At 48.9% G+C, this 23,039-nt stretch overlaps 1 protein-coding gene across 1 annotated transcript in view; it reads right to left on the minus strand.

Annotated features, from left to right (window-relative positions):
- Nucleotides 1–23,039, minus strand: part of C3 (complement C3) — a 63,589-nt gene that overhangs the window by 1,542 nt on the left and 39,008 nt on the right. Inside the window, exons 24-39 of the mRNA XM_056850615.1 lie at nucleotides 21,962–22,165; nucleotides 20,833–20,908; nucleotides 20,420–20,582; nucleotides 18,909–19,004; nucleotides 14,233–14,383; nucleotides 12,025–12,188; nucleotides 10,180–10,338; nucleotides 9,037–9,187; nucleotides 7,969–8,020; nucleotides 6,918–7,005; nucleotides 5,640–5,729; nucleotides 5,230–5,335; nucleotides 4,306–4,395; nucleotides 3,155–3,241; nucleotides 1,022–1,105; nucleotides 193–328 (exon numbers count right to left, since the gene is read on the minus strand). Of these exons, the coding sequence (XP_056706593.1) occupies nucleotides 193–328; nucleotides 1,022–1,105; nucleotides 3,155–3,241; nucleotides 4,306–4,395; nucleotides 5,230–5,335; nucleotides 5,640–5,729; nucleotides 6,918–7,005; nucleotides 7,969–8,020; nucleotides 9,037–9,187; nucleotides 10,180–10,338; nucleotides 12,025–12,188; nucleotides 14,233–14,383; nucleotides 18,909–19,004; nucleotides 20,420–20,582; nucleotides 20,833–20,908; nucleotides 21,962–22,165 (1,897 nt within the window). The remainder of the gene's footprint in view (nucleotides 1–192; nucleotides 329–1,021; nucleotides 1,106–3,154; nucleotides 3,242–4,305; nucleotides 4,396–5,229; nucleotides 5,336–5,639; nucleotides 5,730–6,917; nucleotides 7,006–7,968; nucleotides 8,021–9,036; nucleotides 9,188–10,179; nucleotides 10,339–12,024; nucleotides 12,189–14,232; nucleotides 14,384–18,908; nucleotides 19,005–20,419; nucleotides 20,583–20,832; nucleotides 20,909–21,961; nucleotides 22,166–23,039) is intronic.

Below are 23,039 nucleotides of genomic sequence, written 5' to 3' on the forward strand. Positions count from 1 at the left end.
GGGTCCTCCACAGCACCTGAAATATCTGGAGGTGGGCAGCGACGGGCCATTATTCCTCTTGTGTTCGTCTTCTCGGCAAATTGGCAGTTTTCAAAAATCTCAGCAGAATCCCATTAGATCTGTCACCAGGTGCTTTGGGAGCCGACGTGGGGAAAACAAAATGAGAATCAAAGAAAGGAATACAATACGTACTCATTTTTGGTGGGCCACAGGTCTTTGCTGTGACCTGAGACCAGGTAGTCCTTGTTCACCTGCAGTTTCAGAGACTGCCTGCATTTCATGTGGCTGATAAACTTGCGGAGTTTGACTTGGGGATTGACGTCACTCCCTGGTGGATTCAGACAAAAACAATAACAAATATATTCAATGGGGCTTTGAGCTCGAATCACCTTAACCGTTAGACCAATCAACTAATGATAAACTGAAAGAATTACCAGGGAGACTGTTTTAATCTTGAGATGGAGGGGGGGAACTCCTATTTTTTGGGGGGGAATATTTTGCCCCTAGGAAGCATATGTGGACACAGAGGCAATTTCAGTCACCTGACCACAAGAAACTTCAGTGAAAAACACCAGTCCTATTTCCTGCGTCAACAGTATGGTTTCACCTGATAACTGTTTGCAGATCAAACTGATGTTAAAAGGACAGATAGAGGGACTCGGTTGGACTAGACCTTAGGAGCCCTTGGGAGACCCCGCTGTGAAACTCAGGGCTCTAACAGATGCGGTGCAGTTTATTGCAGTGACATGCAGTATATACAGTGATAAGCAGTGATGCAGTAAAATGCATATCCTGCCTTTCTATCCAATCAGGGCAACCAAGGCAGTTAACATTTTAAAACAGAGCATGAAGACCCATCATAAAACAGAAAAGTAAAATGCATATATAAAAGGAACATATAATGCATATATAAAAGTAAATGCTAACAACTAAAACAGAGGGCAAGAAGGAGAAGGTTTTAAGGACAATGTTTTCATTTTTTTTAAGGTTTTCCCCACCCCTTCAAGAAGGAAATTCTAACCTGCTTTAATAACTTCCAGAACTTCCATCATGTAGTTGTCATAACCATTTTCCTCTTCGATTTGAATAAGCTTGGCTTTGTACACTGAAAACAAAGACCGAGAACAGGCATTAGTTCAGTTACCGGCCCACTCTCGACACAGAGATTTTCCTCCCGGATCCTGGTCCCCCCCCCTTTCAGGTGTGCGTAAAGAGCCAAGTCACAGCCGACTTATATTGACCCCTGGTGGGCTTTTCAAGGCAAGTGATGAAGCAGAGGTGGTTTGCCATTGCCTTCCTCTGCAGAGTCTTCCTTGGAGGTCTCCCTTCTGAGTATTGACCCACCTTAGCGTCTGAGATCTGATGAGATGGGGCTATATTACACCATTCCACATACCCACCCCTTTTAGGTAAAGGTAAAGGTCCCCTGTGCAAGCACCGGGTCATTCCTGACCCATGGGGTGACGTCACCCCGACGTTTCCAAGGGGTGGTTTGCCAGTGCCTTCCCCAGTCATCTTCCCTTTACCCCCAGCAAGCTGGGTACTCATTTCACCGACCTCGGAAGGATGGAAGGCTGAGTCAACCTTGAGCCGGATACCTGAAACCGACTTCTGTCGGGATCGAACTCAGGTCGTGAGCAGAGCTTTTGACTGCAGTACTACAGCTTAACACTCTGCACCACGGGGCACCCCTTTTAGAGTGAGATAATTTTTAAAATAAATCTCCAGATCAGTGGAGAAACTGCAGGAGGCGGCACAGGCCAGTCTCCTGTGTTGAAAGCTTACAGTGGGGCTCAGTGTGGTGGTGGAAAGTGTAGTAAAGCTAAGCTGATTTATGGCGACCCCGTAGGGTTTTCAAGGCAAGAGATGGACAGTTGTGGTTTTTCACTGCCTGCCTCTGCGTAGTGATCCTGGACTTCCTTGATGGTCTCCCATCCAAGTACTAACCAGGGCTGACCCTGCTTAGCTTCCAAGATTTGATGAGATCGGGCTAGGCTGGGCTTGAATGGTGGTGGAAACTGCCATTGTCACAACAGACTTATAGCGACCCCTGAAGGGGTTTTCAAGGCAAGCGATGATGAATGGTAGCTTGTGTAGCAACCCTGGACTTCCTTGGGGGTCTCCCATCCAAGTACTAATCAGGACTGATCCTGCTTAGCTTCCGAGATATGATGAGATCGGGCTAGCCTGGGCTATCCAGGTCACGGCAAGAGACCAACAGAGGTGGTCTGGTATTGCCTGTCTGGGCGTAGCAAACCTGGACTTCCTTGGTAGTTTCCCATCCAAGTACTAACCAGGGCTGATCTTGCTTAGCTTCCAAGGTCTGACGAGATTGGGTTAGCCTGGGCCATCCAGGTCAGGGCAGAGATGAGTAGAGGAGGTTTGCCATTGCCTGCCTCTGCACAGAAACCCTGGACTTTCCTTGGAGGTCTCCCATCCAAGTAGGCCAACCCTGAGTTCTGATAATACTGGGCTAGCCTGGGCTTAGCTACCATAGCAGGGCAGGGGGGTGCATTTTCATGTCAGCTCCTTAAGTGTGTTCAGAAGTAGTGAAACTTACTTCTTAGTGCTGTTGAGGTGTCTGTTCCTTGGGCAGACTGTGCTGTCACCAGGAAACCCAGAACCTGCCCATCGGTCCAGATCTAGGACACTCCAGTTGTCATGGGGCATCGGAAGCCCACACCATACACCATACACTTTCAGAGGGCCACACAAAAGCCACCATAGAAAACACTGCCAGTCTAGGGGAGCCAGCTCCAGGTTGGGAAATTCCTGGGGATTGGGGGGTGGAGCCTCGGGAAGGTGGGGTTTGGGGAGGGGAGGGACTTCAGCAGGGAATATTCCCATAGAGTCCACCCTCCAAAGGCACCCATTTTTTCCAGGGGAGCTGGTCTGTGTTTTCTGGAGATCAGTTGTAATTCCGGGGGATCTTCAGGCCCCACCTAGAGGTTGGCAACTCTAGCTGCCACACCTAACGTTGGGCAGCTTCAGCCTTACCATGCAGATGGAGACAACCTTTGCATGAGGCAGGTACCCTGGAAGCAAAGTCTGGATATGAGCTGAGGTGCTGACCATTAACATTTCAAAGGAGGTGACAGGATGCAACACAACCCCTTCCCTCATGCACCCAATCCAGCAATCCAACTGTGGTTACCGTAATCCACTTCCGGTTTGCAGGCTTCCCGAACCCGGTCCTGCAAATCGACCTGTTCATCTTCTTGGTTGTGCAAGAAGCAGTTTTCTTTGGGACGAGAGCAGAGAGAAAGACAATGATGAAGGCACAGATGGTCTCTTAGTCCCCTGGGTATTGCGAACTGGGCGTGTTCAGAGCTGCCGGCATTTCGTTCCCCAAACCCTGCATGCACAGGCAGAGCCAGGCCAGGATCTGGTAGATCAGGCTGAATCTGGCTGGCTTTTCAGAGAAACTGACTAGCGCTTTGCTGAAGTCCTGCGATCACACTGTTTGTAAAACTGATCCTGCCAACAGCATCCTACCCAGGAAACACCAATTTTTAAAAGGTTTAAAATAAAGCAGAATTTTTGGTGGATGGAATGGGCTGTTAATGACCTGCGCACAGAGTCTGATTCCATGTGGAAACATGGGGAGGGGAATGAAATCCTTGGTATAAAAGCCTAAGAGTCAGCCAGGTACTAAAGGGAAATTGCTGACTGAGAGACAGAGGGGGAAAAAGGAGGAAGGCGATCAACCCCATCTTTATCAGTCAGTGTGGTGTAGTGGTTAAGAGTGGTGGTTTGGAGCGGTGGACTCTGATCTGTAGAACCGGGTTTGATTCCCCCACTCCTCCACGTGAGCGGCAGAGGCTAATCTGATGAACTGGATTTGTTTCCCCGCTCCTACGCATGAAGCCAGCTGGGTGACATTGAGCTAGTCACAGCTCTCTCAGCCCCACCTACCTCAGAGTGCCTGTTGTGGGGAGGGGAAAGGAAGGTGATTGTAAGCCGGTTTGATTCTTCCTTAAGTGGTAGAGCAAGTCGGCATATAAAAACCAAGGCTCCAGCCTTTTCCACCAAGAGGACATAGTTTTAAAAATAGCTAACAGTATAATGCAACCAGTTCTCCAGGATTGTAATGTGGGTGCTATAAACGACACAACGTCCTGCTCATTTTAACACACTGAATAGTGAAACTGTAAAATTTGCAAAGCTGAAAAATGAACAACCCTTGACCATTGAAAAGACCACAGATACACAAAGATTTAGCCTTGTAGAACTGGAGATCATAAATTCCTCGGAAATCTTTGATGAGCAGAAGCCTTCTCTCCTGTCCCTGCTGCCCTCCCTTACCTTCTGCACACCGACAAACGTCACCGTGGCAGATCGTATTGAGATGCTCGCTTCCCTGGGATGGGTGGTAGAACTTGGTGCAACGGTCATCTGAAAAGAGGAACAGAAAGATAGTTTCGGAGGGCAGCCATGTCGGTCTGCAGTAGAACAGCTAGATTCGAGTCCAGTAGGACCTTTGAGACTAAAAAGATTTTCAGGTTATGACTTTTCAAGGGCTTGGTCAGAGAAACAGAAAGCGACACCCCTATTTCACACTGACTGTGTACTCCCTCAGTTCCTGAGGAGGATATCCAGAAGGGAGGGCCGTAGGAAGGTGCAGAGGAGTGATGACTTGTTTCTCCCTAGAGATGCCAACGAACATGTCAACCCAATTTGCTGCAATGGAAACCTGTTAAGAGGGCAGGTTTAGCTGCACAAGTCTCCAAGCTTGCGAGAGACGCTTGTAAGAGAATTGTAACTCAACGCTCCCTGCAAAGAAAAAGGGATGGCAAACCTCCGTAGTCTTGGGGATTGACCAGTCAATTATCTGCCAATTAGTGCATTTTGTAGACCGGGGGGGGGGGGGAGAGGGGGGCTGGGCACTCTCTGCCCAGTAGGGTTGCCAATCTCCAGATGATGGCTGGAGATCTCCTGCTGTTACAACTGATCTCCAGGCAACAGAGATCCGTTCAGCTGGAAAAAATGGCCACTTCCAAAGCATCCATTTTCTCCATGGGAGCTGATCTCTGAAGTCTGGAGATCAGTTGTCATTCCAGGAAATCTCCAGCCACCACCTGGGAGTTAGCAACCCCACCCATTGCTCCTCGTTTCCAGGACAGGATTCATTTCATGGGATTCCATTCATAAAAGGGAGACGGAAACCTTTTGCGAAGTGTTAATTCAACATTATACAGTTAAATCTCTGCCAGGAGGAGCTGAAGTTACCTAAGGAATAATAGCTGTACACTGTGACAGATCCTGGCTGAACGAGGCCAGCCTCAAAATACTTGTAAACTTTGAATTCCAGACATTCATCCTCCGAATGAGAAACCTGGGATGGAGAGAGAGAGAGAGAGAGAGATGACATTGTGTGTTGCCAGCTTTCCAATGGACTTCCTTGGTGGTCTCCCATCCAAGCATTAGCCAGGGCTGACCCTGCATAGCCTCCAAGATCTGATGAGATCAGGCCATCCATGTAAAGGTAAGAGACAAACAGAGGTGGTTTGCCGTTGCCTGCCTCTGCATAGGGACCCTGGGCTTCCTTGGTGGTCTCCCATCCAAGCCCTGCTTAGCTTCCGAGATCTGACAAGATCGGGCTAGCCTGGGCCATCCAGGTCACAGAAGAACTTCTTTACCTTGTCTAAATAGATGACCAGGTTCCCCCTTTCTGATTTGTCCGTGTTGATTTCATACTTGGAGATGTATCTGTCCACACCTTCTGAAAGCTAAAACAGAGCAAAAATATGAGGCTCTGCAGAGCCCAGGGCAGCAATGTAACTCTGGAAGGGCCTCATCAGGAAATGTGGCTTTTCAAGAGACGAAGAAAGAGATTTGGCAAAATGAGTGAACTGCACAGTGATGGGAGGGGAGATTAAACATCTGGGACTTATTCAAGGAAGAGAAAGTAGATGAGTGAAGAGAAGAGACGTTTCTCACAGGGGTCTTGCGTATCTGGACCCAGAACAAGTGGTTCACCACATCTAATCACATAGTTGTTTTGTGTCCATCAAAGGCTAACTTCTCTCTCACAGCACCAAAACAGGTGTCCCCAGCCTGCCAGCACCTTTTCTGGGTGCCTTGGTGCAGGGCTGACCCTATTTAGCAGCCAAGATCTGACAAGATGCCCATGGGTGCCCTGGTGCCTGCCAACACCTTTTCTGGCCCCTGCTGAGTGTTTTAGGTAGTGGGCAGGGCCAGGTAGGGCTTTTGCCTGGTAAAACTTCTCTTATTTTTTTAATTATGTTTATACCCAACCTCCCTGGCACTGCCAGGCTCAGGATGGGTTCCAACATATGAGTATAATACAAAATACAATACCATTTAAGCATAAATATCAGCATAAAAACATACAATAAAGCTTAAACCCAATTTAAACAAAAATGGCACCAATTTATAACTGACTCCTGTAGAATGCCCTCACCAAAGAGGCTGGCCAAAGACGGAATCACACCGGCCCAGGGCCAAGAAAGACCACAGAATGGGATGGAGACAGGCCGAAACAAGAAGGGAAGGGGAAGAAGGATGAAGGGAATCAGGGAAGGGGGGGCAAGGGAGGCCAGACAATGCCTTTGTTTTGGGGAGGATTTAAACTCCCCCATCTATTTTTAAACCTTTCCAGATTTTTCTGCGAACCTCGGTAGTTCCCCAAGTTTGCTGAACTATCTGTTTGTTTATCCACAGATTAGGCCACACTTGACTATTAGGCAGAAGATGTTTTCTTATGAAACACTCTAAGGGGTCCAGCTGCACTGAGGTTCTCCATAAAATAAAATGATAAAGAAAATGCTAATGATGGCAGCAGGTCATAGTTATGCCAACCCACATCTGACAGGGGTGGGCCAGGAATGGTGGTCCTCTTCTGCACTCAGCCTATAGAACAGAGCCTGGGGACAGGCAATGATTGGCCCACCTACCCTCTTAAGATCTTCCGTGGCAGGTCCATACCCAGTGAGCATGGAGACGTCGATGATGGTCATGGTGGCATCGAAATTACGATGATACCTGCAATCAGAGACAGAGGGGAAACGCGCTCAGAATGGATCTCTTGGCTCAGACAGGGATGGGTGTTTAGTTCCATTTGCTCAAACTGCTAGGGCCGGACTACGTGACAGGTAGGGCTGCCAACCTCCAGGTAGCAGCTGGAGATCTCCTGCTATTACAACTGATCTCCAGCCGATAGAGATCAGTTCCCCTGGAGAAAATGGCTGCTTTGGCAATTGGACTCTATGCCACTGAAGTCCCTCCCCAAACCCCACCCTCCTCAGGCTCCACCCAAAAAAAACCCCACCGGGGGCGAAGAGGGACCACCAGTATTCAGCACGCATGCAGCCCCACAACGGGGCAAAAAGCGCCCCTGGGGACTGTTTCACCTTGGGAAAAGAATCGGGGGGAAGACCAATACCCTACTCCTCCCCTAGCACTGTGGTCCCAATCCAAATCAGGCCCGTAGGCACTTGGGGAATTAAGTTCCCCACAGCTGCCATGGGATTGTGAAGAAAGGGAGTTGGCCAAACGCATCGTGTGGACAGGCAAATCCATACAAGGCAAGACACATTTAGGAACATCTAACACACACACACCCTAAAAACGTCTGCTTCTCCCACCTTGTGAGTGGGATATAAGAACTCAGGGATCTCCATACTGACGTTCATCCAAGGAAGGGAACTTTGGTTCTGAGAAGCTCATGCCCTGAAAATCTTGTTGATCTCCAAGGTGCGACCGGACTAGAATCTAGCTTAGGGCTGTCAAACTAAATAGTTATGAGGGCCGGATATGACATCAATGTCACTTGGTCCGGTCAGGCCATGACTCGCCAGTCCAGATCGAGGGGGTGTGTGGCTGGCTCACGGGCCAGATAAGAGCTCTCAAGGGGCCGGATCTGACCCGCGGGACTTATGTTTGACACCCCTGCTCTAGCTGTGACCCCAAAGTGCCAGAGTTCCCTTTAATGCCCACCGTCCTCACCTGGCGCAGATCTTGATCTTGGCTGCTCCCAAGACTCCATCTATTTGCTTACCTAGAAATTGTTTTGAGACAAGGAGAGGCATTAGACTCTTTGCATAAAGCCCACGCCGTCTGAAGCAGCTGGGAAGCGATGGTTCACTTGACACCAGGGCCTGTGAGTAAAACGATTCGTCCACCAGCTATGCGCCCTGTTTCTGGCCTGCTCACTAACAGACCCCTTCCATCAAAAGAAAGTCTTGGTAAGGAGTTCTCATAAGCAGTGGCTACACCCATTCTGATCCAACCCTTTATTGAAGCAGGTGCTGCTCACCTGTATAGGGCTGAAGGTGAGTTGCCAAACTCCATGGGGGACCAGGAGATTCCCCCAGGATTTCAACTGGTCTCCAGAGATCAGCTCCCCTACAGAAAATGGCTGCTTTGGAGGGTGGACCCCTCTGAGGTCCCTCCCAAATGCCTCCCTCTCCAGACTCGCCCCCCCCACATCTCCAGGAATTTCCCACCTCACAGTTGGCAACCCTTGTTTGAAAGAAGAGCAGCCCTTGTATGTTTCTTTCAATGGTTTCGATACAACTTGAGATTTTTAGCACCAGGCATGTTAAAGCTGCGTAACACTTCCTCTATGCCACTTTAAGATAACTGCACATTTGAGTCTTCCATGATCACAAACCACATCTCCCCTCGCTTTTCTTTTACGCAGCCATTCAACTAGAGAGCAAACAGATAGCTCAGGGGTCCCCAACCCTTTTGAGCCTGTGGGCATCTTTGGCATTCTGACATGCTGTGGTGGGCACAAGTACAAAATGGCTGCCACAAAACGATTGCCACAGTTTACCTTCAGTCACACACTGAAGATCCTTGTGCTGTGGTGGCAGCTGCCCAGCCAATCAAATCTCCAATGACCAATCAGAAACCTTGGGGCAAAAGCCCTACCCAACTCCTCTCATTTTCTAACAACACTTGGTGGGCACCAGGAAAGGTGTTGGTGGGAGCCTTGATGCTCATGGGCACCCCATTGGGGACTGCTCCCATAGCTTTTCTAGCAACTCAGAGCCCACCATCGGGACTTACGGAGCTGGAAGGGTGTGGCGGTCACCTCCAGATCAAAGTTCTTGCAGGGAACGGCCTCCTCCCGGAGTTTTGCATTATACAAGGTCACTACGGTCATCGTGGCCTGTCCCTGTCCCGTCGCTTTCACGGTGAAGTCTTCGTTGATCTTGGTCTGGAAAGCAACCAAGGTTGGCGCTTGTTGTACTCGTTTTAAATGTGAAACAGTCAATAAGTTGGCAGGGGATCAGTAATACAAATACCAAGAAGACAATGTCCATCTTTTCTGATGACCCCACTGATCAAAATCTTTCCCCACTCAAATTTATTTTATTGTTTATTTACAAAACCAGTATCCTGCCTTTCTGCCCTTGCAAGGGTTGCCGAGGCGGCTAACAATTTCAAACATACATGACAAAACCACATTTGAGAACCATTAAAATCAACCCCTCCCTCCAGTAAAACCCACATCATTAAAACAAGTTTAAAAGCAGAGTTAAAATACACACAAAACATAGAAACAGCAATTAACACATTGGTAAGGAAAGAGGGAGGAATGTCAATTAAATGAATGGGAGGGGGCATGCTCCTGCCCACAGATTGCTTCTTAAGCAGCATCACATGATTTTGAACATAGCTTATGGAAACAGGGCTTTTTTGCCACCCATAACATTCATGCAACCCTGAAACCTAAAACAATGGAATCTGGGAGTCTAAAAGCAAGCCGGCCCTATAGGTGGTCAGCCAGTCCCAAGTCTGTTCTTTCAGACACAGACACCATTTTAGGGATAAGTCCATGGTTGTCATATGCTCACCATGTTTTGCACTGGTGAGTAGCTGGCCCTTGTGGTGACCTCACAGCCACCACTGAGAGCAGCTTTTGGGGGATGGTTTTTTCAAAGAATGTTTTAAACTTAAATAAATAAAGCATTGAACAAGCTTTTAATCGAATAAGCATGCAAGAGACTTCATCTAAAGTCCAAGGGAAGGGGAGAAGAGAAAAATCTGCACCGGATTGGGAACAAGTACCATTTGAGGAGTCAGGATTTTAAATCACTGACTTCTGAGAACTCCAGCATGTGTTACCCACCCTGAGCCCTGACAAGAGGGTGGGCTAGAAATGGACACCAAGAGTAGGGTGCGCAATTTCTTACAGAACTTCCATACCTCTTCTGTTCTAGCATGGAGGGCACTTTCGTATTCAATTCTGTAAGTGACCGGAGCGGAACGTCCTGGCAATAGAAGAGAAACGTCCAAATTCATTGCCTTATGGAGAGGGACGTCCATCTGGTACTGGGCGAGGGCTTGAAACACCATGACAGTTGACTGCAACGGCAGGAAGAGGACAGAACACATTAGGAATTTCTCACAGAAGACCTCTCAACGTGGCCCTCGGCCCTGAGGAAAGGAAGGCATGGAGACACTGGCACATGGTGCAACAGCTTCACACTTCAGTCAGCGGCCAAGGTGGATGCACGCACACTGGTCTGACACAGGTGGTTCCCACGGCGCCTGTGTAGATGGTGGGTGCGGCAGCCAAAACTCTAATCAGGATCCAACCCAAAATGTGGAGTCATCCTAAATGCGCGAGAATTTTGGTGACCAGGAAAAATTGTTCCTTCTTCCAAAGTATAAATTGGGGAAGGCTGATACAAATACCCTCTCTGATCCCCAAAGGCCCACCCTCTAATTACATTATAAAGTAATTATAATTTTTTTTACCATCCTTTCTTTTTTAAAAAATAAATTTTGTTATTTTTACAAAAAAAAAAAAAATTCCACATACAGTCATTCCACCCTTCCAAAGTGTGCCTATGCCCATCATTCTATAAAATATTGACCTGTTGGTTACTAATGACAAAATTATAATATCAAATCTTGAATGCTATATTGATCCTGGTTATTACTGCTTCTAATCTGAAAATGTCCTTAATAAGAATAACTCTAGCTTAAAAATAGCTCATAATTAAAGTTATTATATTTGAAATATCTACTCAATCGATACAATATACTATTAAGATACCATCCTCTTTCTTTTCAGCTGGGGAAGGGGGACAGTTGGGAGAAGAAGTTTTAAGTCTCTTTTCCGCCTTTTCTCGTGTGAAGTTCCCTAATGGAGAAACAGCTACTGTATTTTTCGCTCCATAGGTTGCACCTTTCCATAAGACGCACCTAGTTTTTAAAGGAGGAAAACAAGAAAAAAACTTGTTTTCCTCCTCTAAAAACTTGTCCTATGGAGTGAATGCCCTGGGAGGCGGGCAGGGCCGCACAGAGCGAGCCGGCGCACGCTCCAAGCCGGCTCTGTGCTCCCCCTCCACTTCCCAGCTGGGAAGCGGGTGGGCGCACAGAGCGGGCTGGGAGGCGGCGGGCGAGCCAAGCCGGCTCTGTGCTCCCCCCCCCCACTTCCCAGCTGGGAGGTGGGCGGGCGCACAGAGCGGGCTGGGAGGCAGGCGGGCGGCGCCAAGCCGGCTCTGTGCTCCCCCCCGCTTCCCAGCTGGGAGGCAGGCGGGCGCACAGAGCGGGCTGGGAGGTGGGCGGGCGCGCCAAGCCGGATCTGTGCTCCCCCCCGCTTCCCAGCTGGGAGGCGGGCTGGCACAAAGCGGGCTGGGCGCGCTGGAACGGCGCAAGGCGGCTTTCCCCAGCTGCCTCCCAGCGCACCCAGCCGGCTCTGTGCGCACATTCGCTCTATAAGACGCACAGACATTTCCCCTCACTTTTGAGGAGGAAAAAAGTGCGTCTTATGGAGCGAAAAATACGGTATTTTCTCCAAGGGAACCGATTTCTGCAATGTGGAGATCAGCTGTTAATTCCAGGAAATCTCCAGGCCCCACCTGGAGGTCGGCAACCTTAAGCGATGACGGAGGCCAAGGCAAATACATGTGCCTCGGACAGACCTCAGCAGGGTGTAACGCCATAGAGCAAATCCTCCAAATCAGCCATTTCCTCCAGGGGAAGCGATCTCCATCATCTGGAGATCTGCTGCCCCGCAAAGACAGCGAAACAGCCACTCACCTGCGTGTGCCCGTATGTTCCCCCGAAATAATTCTGCTGTGTCAGCCATTTTACAACGGGACCGGCCTCGTCAAACTTCCCCAGTTTCAGCATGGCCAGAAGAGCGTAGGAGGTGCCTTCGATGTTGTAAGTACGGGCGTTGGTTTCTTCCCACCGATTTCCACCTAGATAGCAGCAGAGCAATGTGGGGATGGAAAGTGCTGTTAATTTGCAGCCGACTTACGGCAAGCCCAGAGGGTTTTCAAGGCATGAGGCGTTCAGAGGTGGTTTGCCATTGCCTGCTGCTGTATGGCAGCCCTGGACTTCTTTAGTGGTCTCCCATCCAAGTACTAACCACGGCCCATCCTGCTTAGCTTCCAATATCTGATGAGATCAGGCTAGCCTGGGTGGTTTGCCATTGCCTGCCTCTGCGTAGCAACCCTGGACTTCTTCCAAGTACGAACCATGGCCAGCCCTGCTGACCTTCCAAGATCTGACAAGATCAGACCAGCCTGGGCCATCCAGGTCAGGGCAACAGATGAACAGAGGTGGTCTGCCATTTCCTGCCTCTGCGTAACAACCCTGGACTCTCTTGGTAGTCTCCTATCTGAGTACTAATCAAAGGCCTTCTCTGCTTAGCTTCTGAGATCTGATGAGATCAGGCTAGCCTGGGCCATCCAGGTCTAGGCAAGAGGCGTTCAGAGGCAATGTTTGCCATTGCCTGCCTCTGCGTAGCAACCCTGGACTTCCCTGCTGGTCTCCCATCCAAATACTAACCAGGACTGACCCTGCTTGGCTCTTGAGATATGACAAAATTGGGCCATTCTGGGCCATCCAAGTCATGGCAATACTTCACTAAATTAGATCTTTGGGGCATATGAACTCCTTCTCCTAAGAAGCCAAAGCTCCCATCCAAAACCATATGAACTCCTCCGAAGAAGCCCAAGCTCCCACCCAAAACCTTGTTAGTTTTCATTTGGAGATTATCTGTGCATTCTCATGCATAATAAGCCCAAAACCAGCTGCCCCCTGCCTGTTGTCTGCATGCCCAACCCCAAGTGAGCTGCTGAGATGCTCATAAACATTCGGATTACAACAGCGAAGGATGAGGCATCACAGAACGTGGCCTTAGGTGGCAACGTCTGGTGGAAGGGGGGAAGAAAGGTGCACCCTGTCCCATTCCTGCCCCATAGGGTTGCCAGGTCCCTCTTTGCCACCGGCGGGAGGTTTTGGGGGCAGAGCCAGAGGAGGGTGGGATTTACGGAAGGGAGGGACTTCAGTGCCATAGGGTCCAATTGCCAAAGCGGCTATTTTCTCCAGGTGAACTGATGTCTATCGGCTGGAGATCAGTTGTAATAGCAGGAGATCTCCAGCTAGAACCTGGAGATTGGCAACCATACCCACTGCTGTTTGTCTGCAGATGAGTGGAAGAACCGTGCCTCGACCGATTCCAATACTACGTCGAGCATGTAGAAAAGTCCACGAGGCTGAATAGCGCTCCAGAGTTTTTTACAGTGCCATGGGGGACTCTGGTGTGCACTGAATTGGGCAGGCAGCTGAGTGGAAGCAGGCTTGGCTTGAGCTGCTGAGACATTCTCTGGCCCTTACGCATTTTAGCCTCCCCTCCCCTTCAAATTAGGCTCTCGTCCTGCTCCTGGAATGAACTGTGTGCCCTCAAAAGCCATTGAATTGCAACCAACATAAGAACATAAGAAAAGCCCTGCTGGATCAGACCAAGGTCCATCAAGTCCAGCAGTCTGTTCACACCATGGCCAACCAGGTGCCTCTAGGAAGCCCCCAAACAAGACGACTGCAGCAGCACCGTCCTGCCTGTGTTCCACCGCACCCAAAATAATAGGCATGCTCCTCGGATAGGTGTGCATCATGACTAGTATCCATTTTGACTAGTAGCCATGAATACCCCTCTCCTCTGTGAACATGTCCACTCCCCTCTTAAAGCCTTCCAAGTTGGCAGCCATCCCCACATCCTGGGGCAGGGAGTTCCACAACTGAACTAGGCGTTGTGTGAAGAAATACTTCCTTTTATCAGTTTTGAATCTCTCACCCTCCAGCTTCAGCAGATGACCCCACATTCTAGTATTATGGGAGAGGGAGAAAAACGTCTCCCTGTCCACTCTCTCCATACCATGCATAATTTTATAGACCTTTATCATGTCTCCCCTCAGCCGCCTTCTTTCCAAGCTAAACAGCCCTAAGCCCTAAACATACCTGTTGATGCTCCCATCAGCACCCTGTCATGGTCCAGCTTCCCGGCCAGGGCCAAGGCGTAGGAGGTGAGGGCCACGGTGTATGGCCTTTCCAGCGAGTCATACTTTTTGATTAGAAAGTTGGTGGCCTTGATGGTGCTGTTTTCTAAACTCTGAACAGGAAAGCAAAGTTCTCTGAATGCCAGAAGACTTCGGAGACCAGTTGTCAGACATGACGTCTGTGGTTCTGCTGCCTACTTCTTCCCCAAGTTCTGTGGGAAGTTCTGGGGGTTCCCTAGACACACATGAACACATGAAGCTGCCTTATACTGACCCTTGGTCCATCAAAGTCAGTATCGTCTACTCAGACTGGCAGCAGGTCTCAGGCAGAGGTCTTTCCCATCACCTACTTGCCTAGTCCCTTTAACTGGAGATGCCGGGGTTTGAACCTGGGGCCTTCTGCAAGCCAAGCAGATGCTCCACCACTGAGCCACAGCCCCTCCCACCTGCTGCTTCTTTCTACCATTTGCTTTATTTAATGGCACTGATTATATGCTGGAGAAAAAAAGAAAAGGGGAATGAAACCCAGCCTAAAAAATAGAAGCTGGGTACCAAAGGTTGGGTGGGATAAATAAGATAAACTGATAGTGAAAATATAATTTATTTAAGGCGCTATGTCAGATTCAGATTTATTATTAATACAGCAAAGCTATTAAAATATTCACATCAGTTGCAAGATAGAATTAAAAGATACAATATCTAAAACTATGGGATATATCATTCTTGGTGCTATGTCGAGATAAAAATTATTTTAAAAATAGTTAAAACAGCACAATGGCATTTCCTAAGGTTGATATACTGTAACCACATGCTGTTTTAACTATTTTTTAAAATAATTTTTATCTTGACTTAGAGCCTTAAATAAATTATATTTTCACTATCAAATTGCCTTATTCATCTCACCCAACCTTGGGTACCCAGCTACTGATTATAGGTTGTTATATATTTTTAAATTGCTGTATCATTGTTTAAACATTTGTTGCTAGCTGCCCCCAAACCGGCTTTTGCTGGGAAAGTGTGGGGTATAAATCAAATCAAATCAATATGCAAGCAGAGCACAATAGGTGAAAAGAAGCGCACTCCTACAGGAGGCAGCAAATCACCAGACAGCAGCTTGCTGATTCCTCTGACTCAAGGGGGGATGATGAACAGGATTTTGGCTCTGTCTACTGAACTACATGTGCATAACCCTAGATGTTAGCAAGGCTGTGGAATAACACACACAGCACCCTTTGGATACATGTTTCCCCATCAAAGAGGTGCACATGTGTGCACACCTCTTTCCATGCATGTGTGGACACCTCTTTCCATGCATGTATGGGTTAAGTGGGCAAGCAAATAACTGGATAAATGTTAGCAAATCCATGCATTTATTTAATTCATTTATACTCAACTTTTCTCCCCAATGGGGATCCAAAGCAGATTATATTGTTTTCTTCTCTTCCGTTTTACCCTCATAACAGCCTTGAGAGTGTGTGACTGGCCAATGTTCACCAAGCAAGCTTCCACTGCAGAGAGGGGATTCGAACCCTGGGTCTCCCAGATCCCAGACCAGCCCTCTAACCACTTCACCATGCTAGCTTCCTCAGTTAAATGTATTTCATTTCAGGAACACCATAACCCTCAACAATAGGATTGGCAACCTCGTGGTGGTTACAATCCGAAGCAAGAGGCACCTCCGTGCTTGTACCAATATGGAGACTGGAGACTAGGGCTGGAGACTAGGGCTGTCAATTCGGTTCGGCCCGAACTGAAAATCAGCCGAATTTCCCGATTCGGTGGTTTTTAGTTCGGGAGGAACCGAACTCAAAACTGGCGGGCAACCGGGGGGGCCGAATTCAGCGAGTTCAGGAGTTCGCGAATAAATTCAGCAAATTCGGCCGTCAGTAAGCAGCATAACCGTCAGTAAGCAGCATTCTCCTCCCCCGGCCAATCGGTGGCCAAGCTGGGTCTTCTTCTGGCCAATCAGTCAGGATTGAGTACTGGAGGAATCAGCTGATGTGCGGCCCGGCCAGGGAGAGAGAGAGAGAGAGAGCGAAATCCTCGTGTGTGTGTGTGTGTGGGGTGCTTGTGAACATTCGCTCCTTTCTGTGGCTGCAGGGGGCGTATTTTTGGGGTACAGACACAAAACTTTCACTGGAGCTTCAGATGAAGCTTCTTAAGATACCCCCCAAGTTTTGTAAACATTGGGTCAGGGGGTCCCGAGATATGGGCTCCCCCTTTTTCTTTCCATGGCTGCAGGGGGCACATTTTTGGGGGTACAGATCCCAAACTTTGAGCGGAGTTTCAGACCAGTGTTCTTAAGATACCCCCCAAGTTTTGTAAACATTGGGTCAGGGGGTCTCGAGATATGGGCTCTCCCCCTTTTCCCTCCCCCCTTTTCCATTTATGTGGCTGCAGGGGGCGCTTTTTGGGGATATAGCCCCCAAACTTTTAGCATAGCTTCAGTCAATTATTCTTAAGATACTACCCAACTTTTGTAAAGATGGGTTCAGTGGGGGCAGAAATATCGCCTCCCCCCCTTTTCTCTTTCCATGGCTGCAGGGGGCGCATTTTTGGGGGTGCAGATCCCAAACTTTGAGCGGAGTTTCAGACCAGTGTTGTTAAGATACCCCCCAAGTTTTGTGAACATTGGGTCAGGGGGTCCCGAGATATGGGCTTTCCCCTTTCCCCTTTCCCCTTTTGGGATGAATGGATCAGCCGATCCTGTGCATCTTCTCCAGAGAAAACCTCCCGTGCCTAATTGGAATCATCTTGGATTACAAGTCCTCTTCAGCCCCTCTTGATGGAACAGAAGACAGCCACAGTAAGACCCCTTTGGGGGCTTTAATCTATAATTTTTCTCCTGTGTATGTGTGTGCGTGGGGGGGAAAGCAGAGTCTGTGTGTGTGTGGGGAGGGAGCAGTTTCTGTGGGTGGGGGGGAAGCCAAAGGGGGCTTTCGTCGGTTCTGCCTGGGGTGTGTGTTCCCCCTCGAGTCTCTCGCTCCCTGGTTTGAGGGGGGAGGTTTCAGTTGTGTGTCTTCTGGTTTTTCCCTGTTGCAAAGGTGTTGTTTTACAAGTTGAGTTGCTTTGCAAACTGTTGTCGGGGCTGGAAGCTTTGTGCGTGGGCGGCAAACTCTGCTGAGAGATGCACATTAAGGGTGGGGGGACCCCTTTCAGGGCCCATATCTCAGTGCCCCCTGACCCAATCTTTACAAAACTTGGGGAGTCTTTCAATATACGTCCTTTGAAGCTCTGCTGAAAGTTTGGGACCTCTAAGCCCAAAAATGCCCCCCCAGAGCCGCGGAAAGGCGCGATTGTGTTTTTAATGGCTTTATTCTGCCTAATTTTTTTTCCGAACTTTGAATTCCCGCCGAATTGAACGGATCCGAAGTGGGGGAGTTCGGACTTCGGCACGTACCGAACCCACAAGGGCCAAATTCGGCCGAATCCGAACTGTACCGAATTTTTTTTTTGACAGCCCTACTGGAGACCAAGTATACAAACGTAGCAAAATTCTTATTAGTGCTTAAACATTAAACACCAATGACAAAACAAAGTGGAATTCCACTTTTAATGTTTAATGTTTAAGCACTAATAAGAATTTTGCTACTTTTGTATACTTGGTCTCCGTTGCTGTTTTCCTAACCTCCTGGTGGTGGCTGGAGATCTCCCGCTATTACAACTGATCTCCAGGTGACAGAGATCAGTTCCCCCGGAGAAAAATGGCCGCTTTGGCAATTGGACTCTATGGCATTGAAGTCCCCTCCCCAAACCCCGCCCTCCTCAGGCCCCACCCCAAAATCTCCAGGTATTTCCCAACTCAGTGCTGGTGACCCTACTCAAAAACAATGAGAGTTTAGGACTTACAACTATCTTATGGAGCAGGGGTCTCCAACCTTTTTGAGCCTATGGGTGCCTTTGGCATTGTGAGACAGTGCGGTGGGTGCAGTCACAAAATGGCTTAACTTAACTAAGTAAATATATAGAAGATAGCCGGGTTTCCCACTTTAACATTGATTGGAAGGTATGGTCAGTATATATAAATCAGTGCTTTAGGGACAGAAAAATGACCTTAGGTTTTAGAACTTAAATTTATTAAATTGTAGATTAAGGTGAAACTAGTCAAGCAGTAACTAAACAAAAAATAGCTAGAATTAAAGTGTTATTCGCAAATGAAATAATATATATAATATTCTGTTCTGAATGAGGAAAGTTGGAAGTTGGTCTCCTTTTTTTAATTTTCTGTATTGTTTTATATTCCTCTTTCTTTTCTTTTTTGAGGTATTTAGGGTTTTTTGTATATTTTGACTTATTCTGTAATATTCTTGCATATTTCAAAAAAACCTTGAAAATATAAAAAAAATGGCGGCCACAAAATGGCGGCCACAGGAGGCGGAGCCAGACACAAAACGGCGGCCACCGCTTACCTTCAGTCACAGCAGTGGAGATCTTTGTGCTGTGGTGGCAGCTGCTGCCAAAGCAGCATTTTTAAAAATCTGCACTGCCAATCAAATCTCCAAGGGCCAATCAGAAGCCTGGCTGGGCAAAAGCTCCGCCCAGTTTCTAAAAACACTTGGGGGAGGGCCAAGAAGGGTGTGCACACGCACTGCGTTGGGCATGGTCGTATCCTCGGAGGCGTTGCACACAGATACTTACAGCGACTTGCTCTCCGCAGATGGATCGGCTCTCCAGCAGGGCCACCAGGACAAAGGCTGTTAAGGACACCTCTGGTTCCGCACCCAGATAGCCTCCCTAGGAACAGAGAAAAAACTAACCATTTAATGAACTACTAATTTTTGTTTTCGGAAAACCTCCTAAGCCCCCAAGGACGGTGATGGTGCAGACGCTGCAAAAGAAGCAGCAGTTCAGAAAGGTAGCGAGAGCACAGCCGAAGCCTAGAAAATTGAAGCCTTTGAGAAAAGGCACAGATATTCGCCGAGGCCATTTATGCAGGGTTGTTTCCCTCGCGGTCACCCCCGCCGACTACTCTGGTGCTTCCTTTTGATTATGCAAGCTTTCCCCGACCGCTCTCCCCCTGCCTTTCCCCGCATTTTACTCGCTTTTTCAGGGACCTGTTTTATCTCAAATTTGAAAATGTGGGGAAACGCAAGGGGAGAGCAAGGGGACCTCTGACAGTCGGAAACGGCATGCCTAGTCCAAGCAAAGACCCGAAGTAGTCGGAGGGGTGACCGTGAGGGAAACAGCCCTGCATAAAAGACCTTAGTGTTCAGAGATCACTAGGTCCTTGCTGGTTCCCTCTCACTGTAGCTCCTTCTCCAGTCTAATTTCTACTCCCTTTCTGTGGAGAACTCAAGCCTCTGAGAATATGCAGAGTGCATCACAGTCTAGACTCCTGCGCTCCTAAGCCAGACTCTTCCCCACTCCAATCAAGGGTCCCAAACCATAAGCTGCCTTGACCTGGCATACCTAGATTACCTTCCTCTGGTTCTTGAGATGACCAGAACACCTTTTAAATCTCTCTGTAACCTGGACCTGGATAACCCAGGCTAGCCTGATCTCAACAGATCTCAGAAGCTAAGCAGGGTCAGTATTTGGATGGGAGACCACCAAGGGTTGCTACCCAGAGACAGGCAATGGCAAACCATCTCTGAACATCCAAGATCTGACGAGATGGGGCCAGCCATGGCCATTCAGGCCAGAGCTCGATATAACTAAAGGTAAAGGTAGGCCCCTGTGCAAGCACCGGGTCATTACTGACCCATGGGGTGACATCACATTCCGATGTTTACTAGGCAGATTCTGTTTATGGGGTGGTTTGCCATTGCCTTCCCCATTCATCTACACTTTACCCCCAGCAAGCCGGGTACTCGTTTTACCGACCTCGGAAGAATGGAAGGCTGAGTCAACCTTGAGCCGGCTACCTGAAACCGACTTCCGATATAACTACCGCTACAGAAAGTTTCTGTTCTTGTAGCAGTGAGGTTAGAGGGTTGGCAAGGTTAGAGGGCTCCAATATGCCCTGTTCAGGGAGCCTCTCTCAAACTGCCAACTGGCCACCGTCATCAGCAGAAGGCTAAGACCTCATGAGCGACGTTGGCGCAAACCGACAACACCAGTTCTTGTGCTGCATTTTTTCAGGATTGGGCACTTGGAAAGCCCTGGACTTAACCTGGTCAAGTAATGTTCACAGCGCAAATCAAACATACCAACATCTCTCCATGGATCACCGGAGCATCTTCTTGGAACACTCCATCTGGCTTTTGCTTCTCCAGAATCAGCCATTTCACCGCTCCACAGATGACCTGAACATCAATGTTTGGCTGGATAGATTTAGCCATGGCAAAGACCTTTGCGACGTATGCTGTTAGCCTGAAAGGGAGGTGGTGCGTCAGACCAGCCAACTCCAAGTTCTCAGGGCAGCGAGGGGAGGGGCTGTGGCTCAATAGTAGAGCATCTGCTTGGCATGCAGAAGGTCCCAGGTTCAATCCCCGGCATCTCCAGTAAAAGGGACTAGGCAAGTAGGTGGTGCGAAAGACCCCTGCCTGAGACCCTGGAGAGCCGCTGCCGGTCTTAGACAATACTGACTTTGATGGACTGGATTGGACATGGCCACACTTACCAAGTGCTCGATGGGCGAGTAGTAAATGCAGCATAGGAGTTGTCTGCTTTCTTGTACGCCAGTTGCTGTACGTAACCTGAAAAAGGAGGAGGTGGCGAGCAGCGGTGAGATCTTGGCCCAGTTTTTCCCAAAGCATGTATCTCATTGGGCAGAATCCATGCTTCTCGCCCACCAAGACCTTTCCTGGTGCCCACCGGGTGTTTTTAGAAAGTGGGTGTGGCCAGGTGGGCCTCTTGCCCAGCAGGGCTTCTGATTGGCCCCTGGAGGTCTGATGGGCTGTGCAGATATAAAAGAATGCTATTTCAGCAGCAGCTGCCACCACAGTCTCCGTTTTATTCTCTTTCTCGCTCCTCTTTCCCAGTGCATTTTTACAGAATTACTCTTCTTCTCATAGAATCCCAGTGTTGGAATGGTCTATAGAGGCCATCTAGCCCAACCCCCTGCTCAATGCAGGATCAGCCTAGAGCATCCCTGACAAGTGCTTTTCCAGCCTCTGCTTAAAGACTGCCAGTGAGGGGGAAACACACCACCTTTCCTAGGTAGATGATTCCACAGTCGAACAACTCTTACTGTGAACAATTTTTTTCCTAATATCCAATTGGTACCTTTCTGCCCGCAATTTAAGCCCATTATTGCAAGTCCTATGATCCTCTGCTGCCAAAAGGAACAGCTCCCTGCCCTCCTCTCAGTGACAGCCCTTCAAATACTTAAAGAGAGCAAACATGTCCCCCCTCACTCCTCTTCTCCAGACTGAACATTCCCATCTCCCTCAGCCTTTCCTCCTAGGGCTTGGCCTCCAGGCCCCTGATCATCCTCGTCCCTCTCGTCTGCACCCACTCCATTCTGTCCACATCCCTTTTGAAGTGCACACAGGTGCAGCCTGACCAATGCGGTGTACAGCGGAACTATGACATCTTGCTATTTGGATGTCATGTTCTCCTCTGAACTTGACAGTCTCCTGTGTCTGGCTCCATCTCCCACGAGGGCCGTTTTGTTGTTGGCACTGCCTCCTGCAGCGGCCGTTTTGTGGCTGCACCCACCACCCTGTGTCAGAATTGCAAAGGGGCCCATAGATTCAAAAAGGTTGGGGAGCCCTGCTCTAGTCTGATGACGCCCCTGCTGCTTTTACCTTTCATGATCTGATTGATAGCAACAGACCGGCGATCCAACCCAACCTTCTCCCACTGCCCGGTAGTGTCCAGATAGTGGGTGGCTATAACTGATGGAGTCATGGTGATCATGTTCTGCTCCCCACAGCCAGCCGGAGTTACGATGAGATGCTTCAGGTTGGCCCCATCGATGGAGTCTTCGACAATCTGGGCTACAGGGTTTCCTGGCCAAAAACAAACAAACAGAAAGTGGGCATGTGGGCAGAAAGGCAGTGTGACGGATGGGTAGAGATTGCATGCTTAAGAACATAAGAAAAGCCCTGCTGGATCAGACCAAGGCCCATCAAGTCCTGCAGTCTGTTCCCACAGTGGCCAACCAGGTGCCTATATAAAAGGTAAAGGTCCCCTGTGCAAGCACCGGGTCATTCCTGACCCATGGGGTGACGTCACATCCCGACGTTTTCTAGGCAGACTTTGTTTATGGGGTGGTTTGCCAGTGCCTTCCCCAGTCATCTTCCCTTTACCCCCAGCAAGCTGGGTACTCATTTTACCGACCTCGGAAGGATGGAAGGCTGAGTCAACCTTAAGCCGACTACCTGAAACCAACTTCTGTCGGGATTGAACTCAGGTCGTGAGCAGAGTTTGGACTGCAGTACTGCAGCTTTACCACTCTGCGCCACGGGGCTCTTCAGGTGCCTATAGGAAGCCCATAAGCAAGACGACTGCAGCAGCATTATCCACCTGTGTTCCACAGCACCTAAGATAACAGGCATGGTCCTCTGATCCTGGAGAGAATAGGGAAGCATCATGACTAGTATCCATTTGGACTAGTAGCCATGGATAACCCCATCCTCCATAAGAACATAAGAAAAGCCCTGCTGGATCAGACCAAGGCCCATCGAGTCCAGCAGTCTGTGCACACAGGGGCCAACTAGGTGCCTCCAGGAAGCCCACAAACAAGACGACTGCAGCAGCACCACCCTGCTTGTGTTCCACAGCACCCACTATAATAGGCATGCTCCTCTGACCCTGGAGAGAATAGGCACGAACATAAGAACATAAGAAAGGCCCTGCTGGATCAGACCCAGGCCCACCAAG

This window comes from Euleptes europaea, chromosome 1, assembly GCF_029931775.1.
Source record: "Euleptes europaea isolate rEulEur1 chromosome 1, rEulEur1.hap1, whole genome shotgun sequence".
Classification (NCBI taxonomy): domain Eukaryota; kingdom Metazoa; phylum Chordata; class Lepidosauria; order Squamata; family Sphaerodactylidae; genus Euleptes; species Euleptes europaea.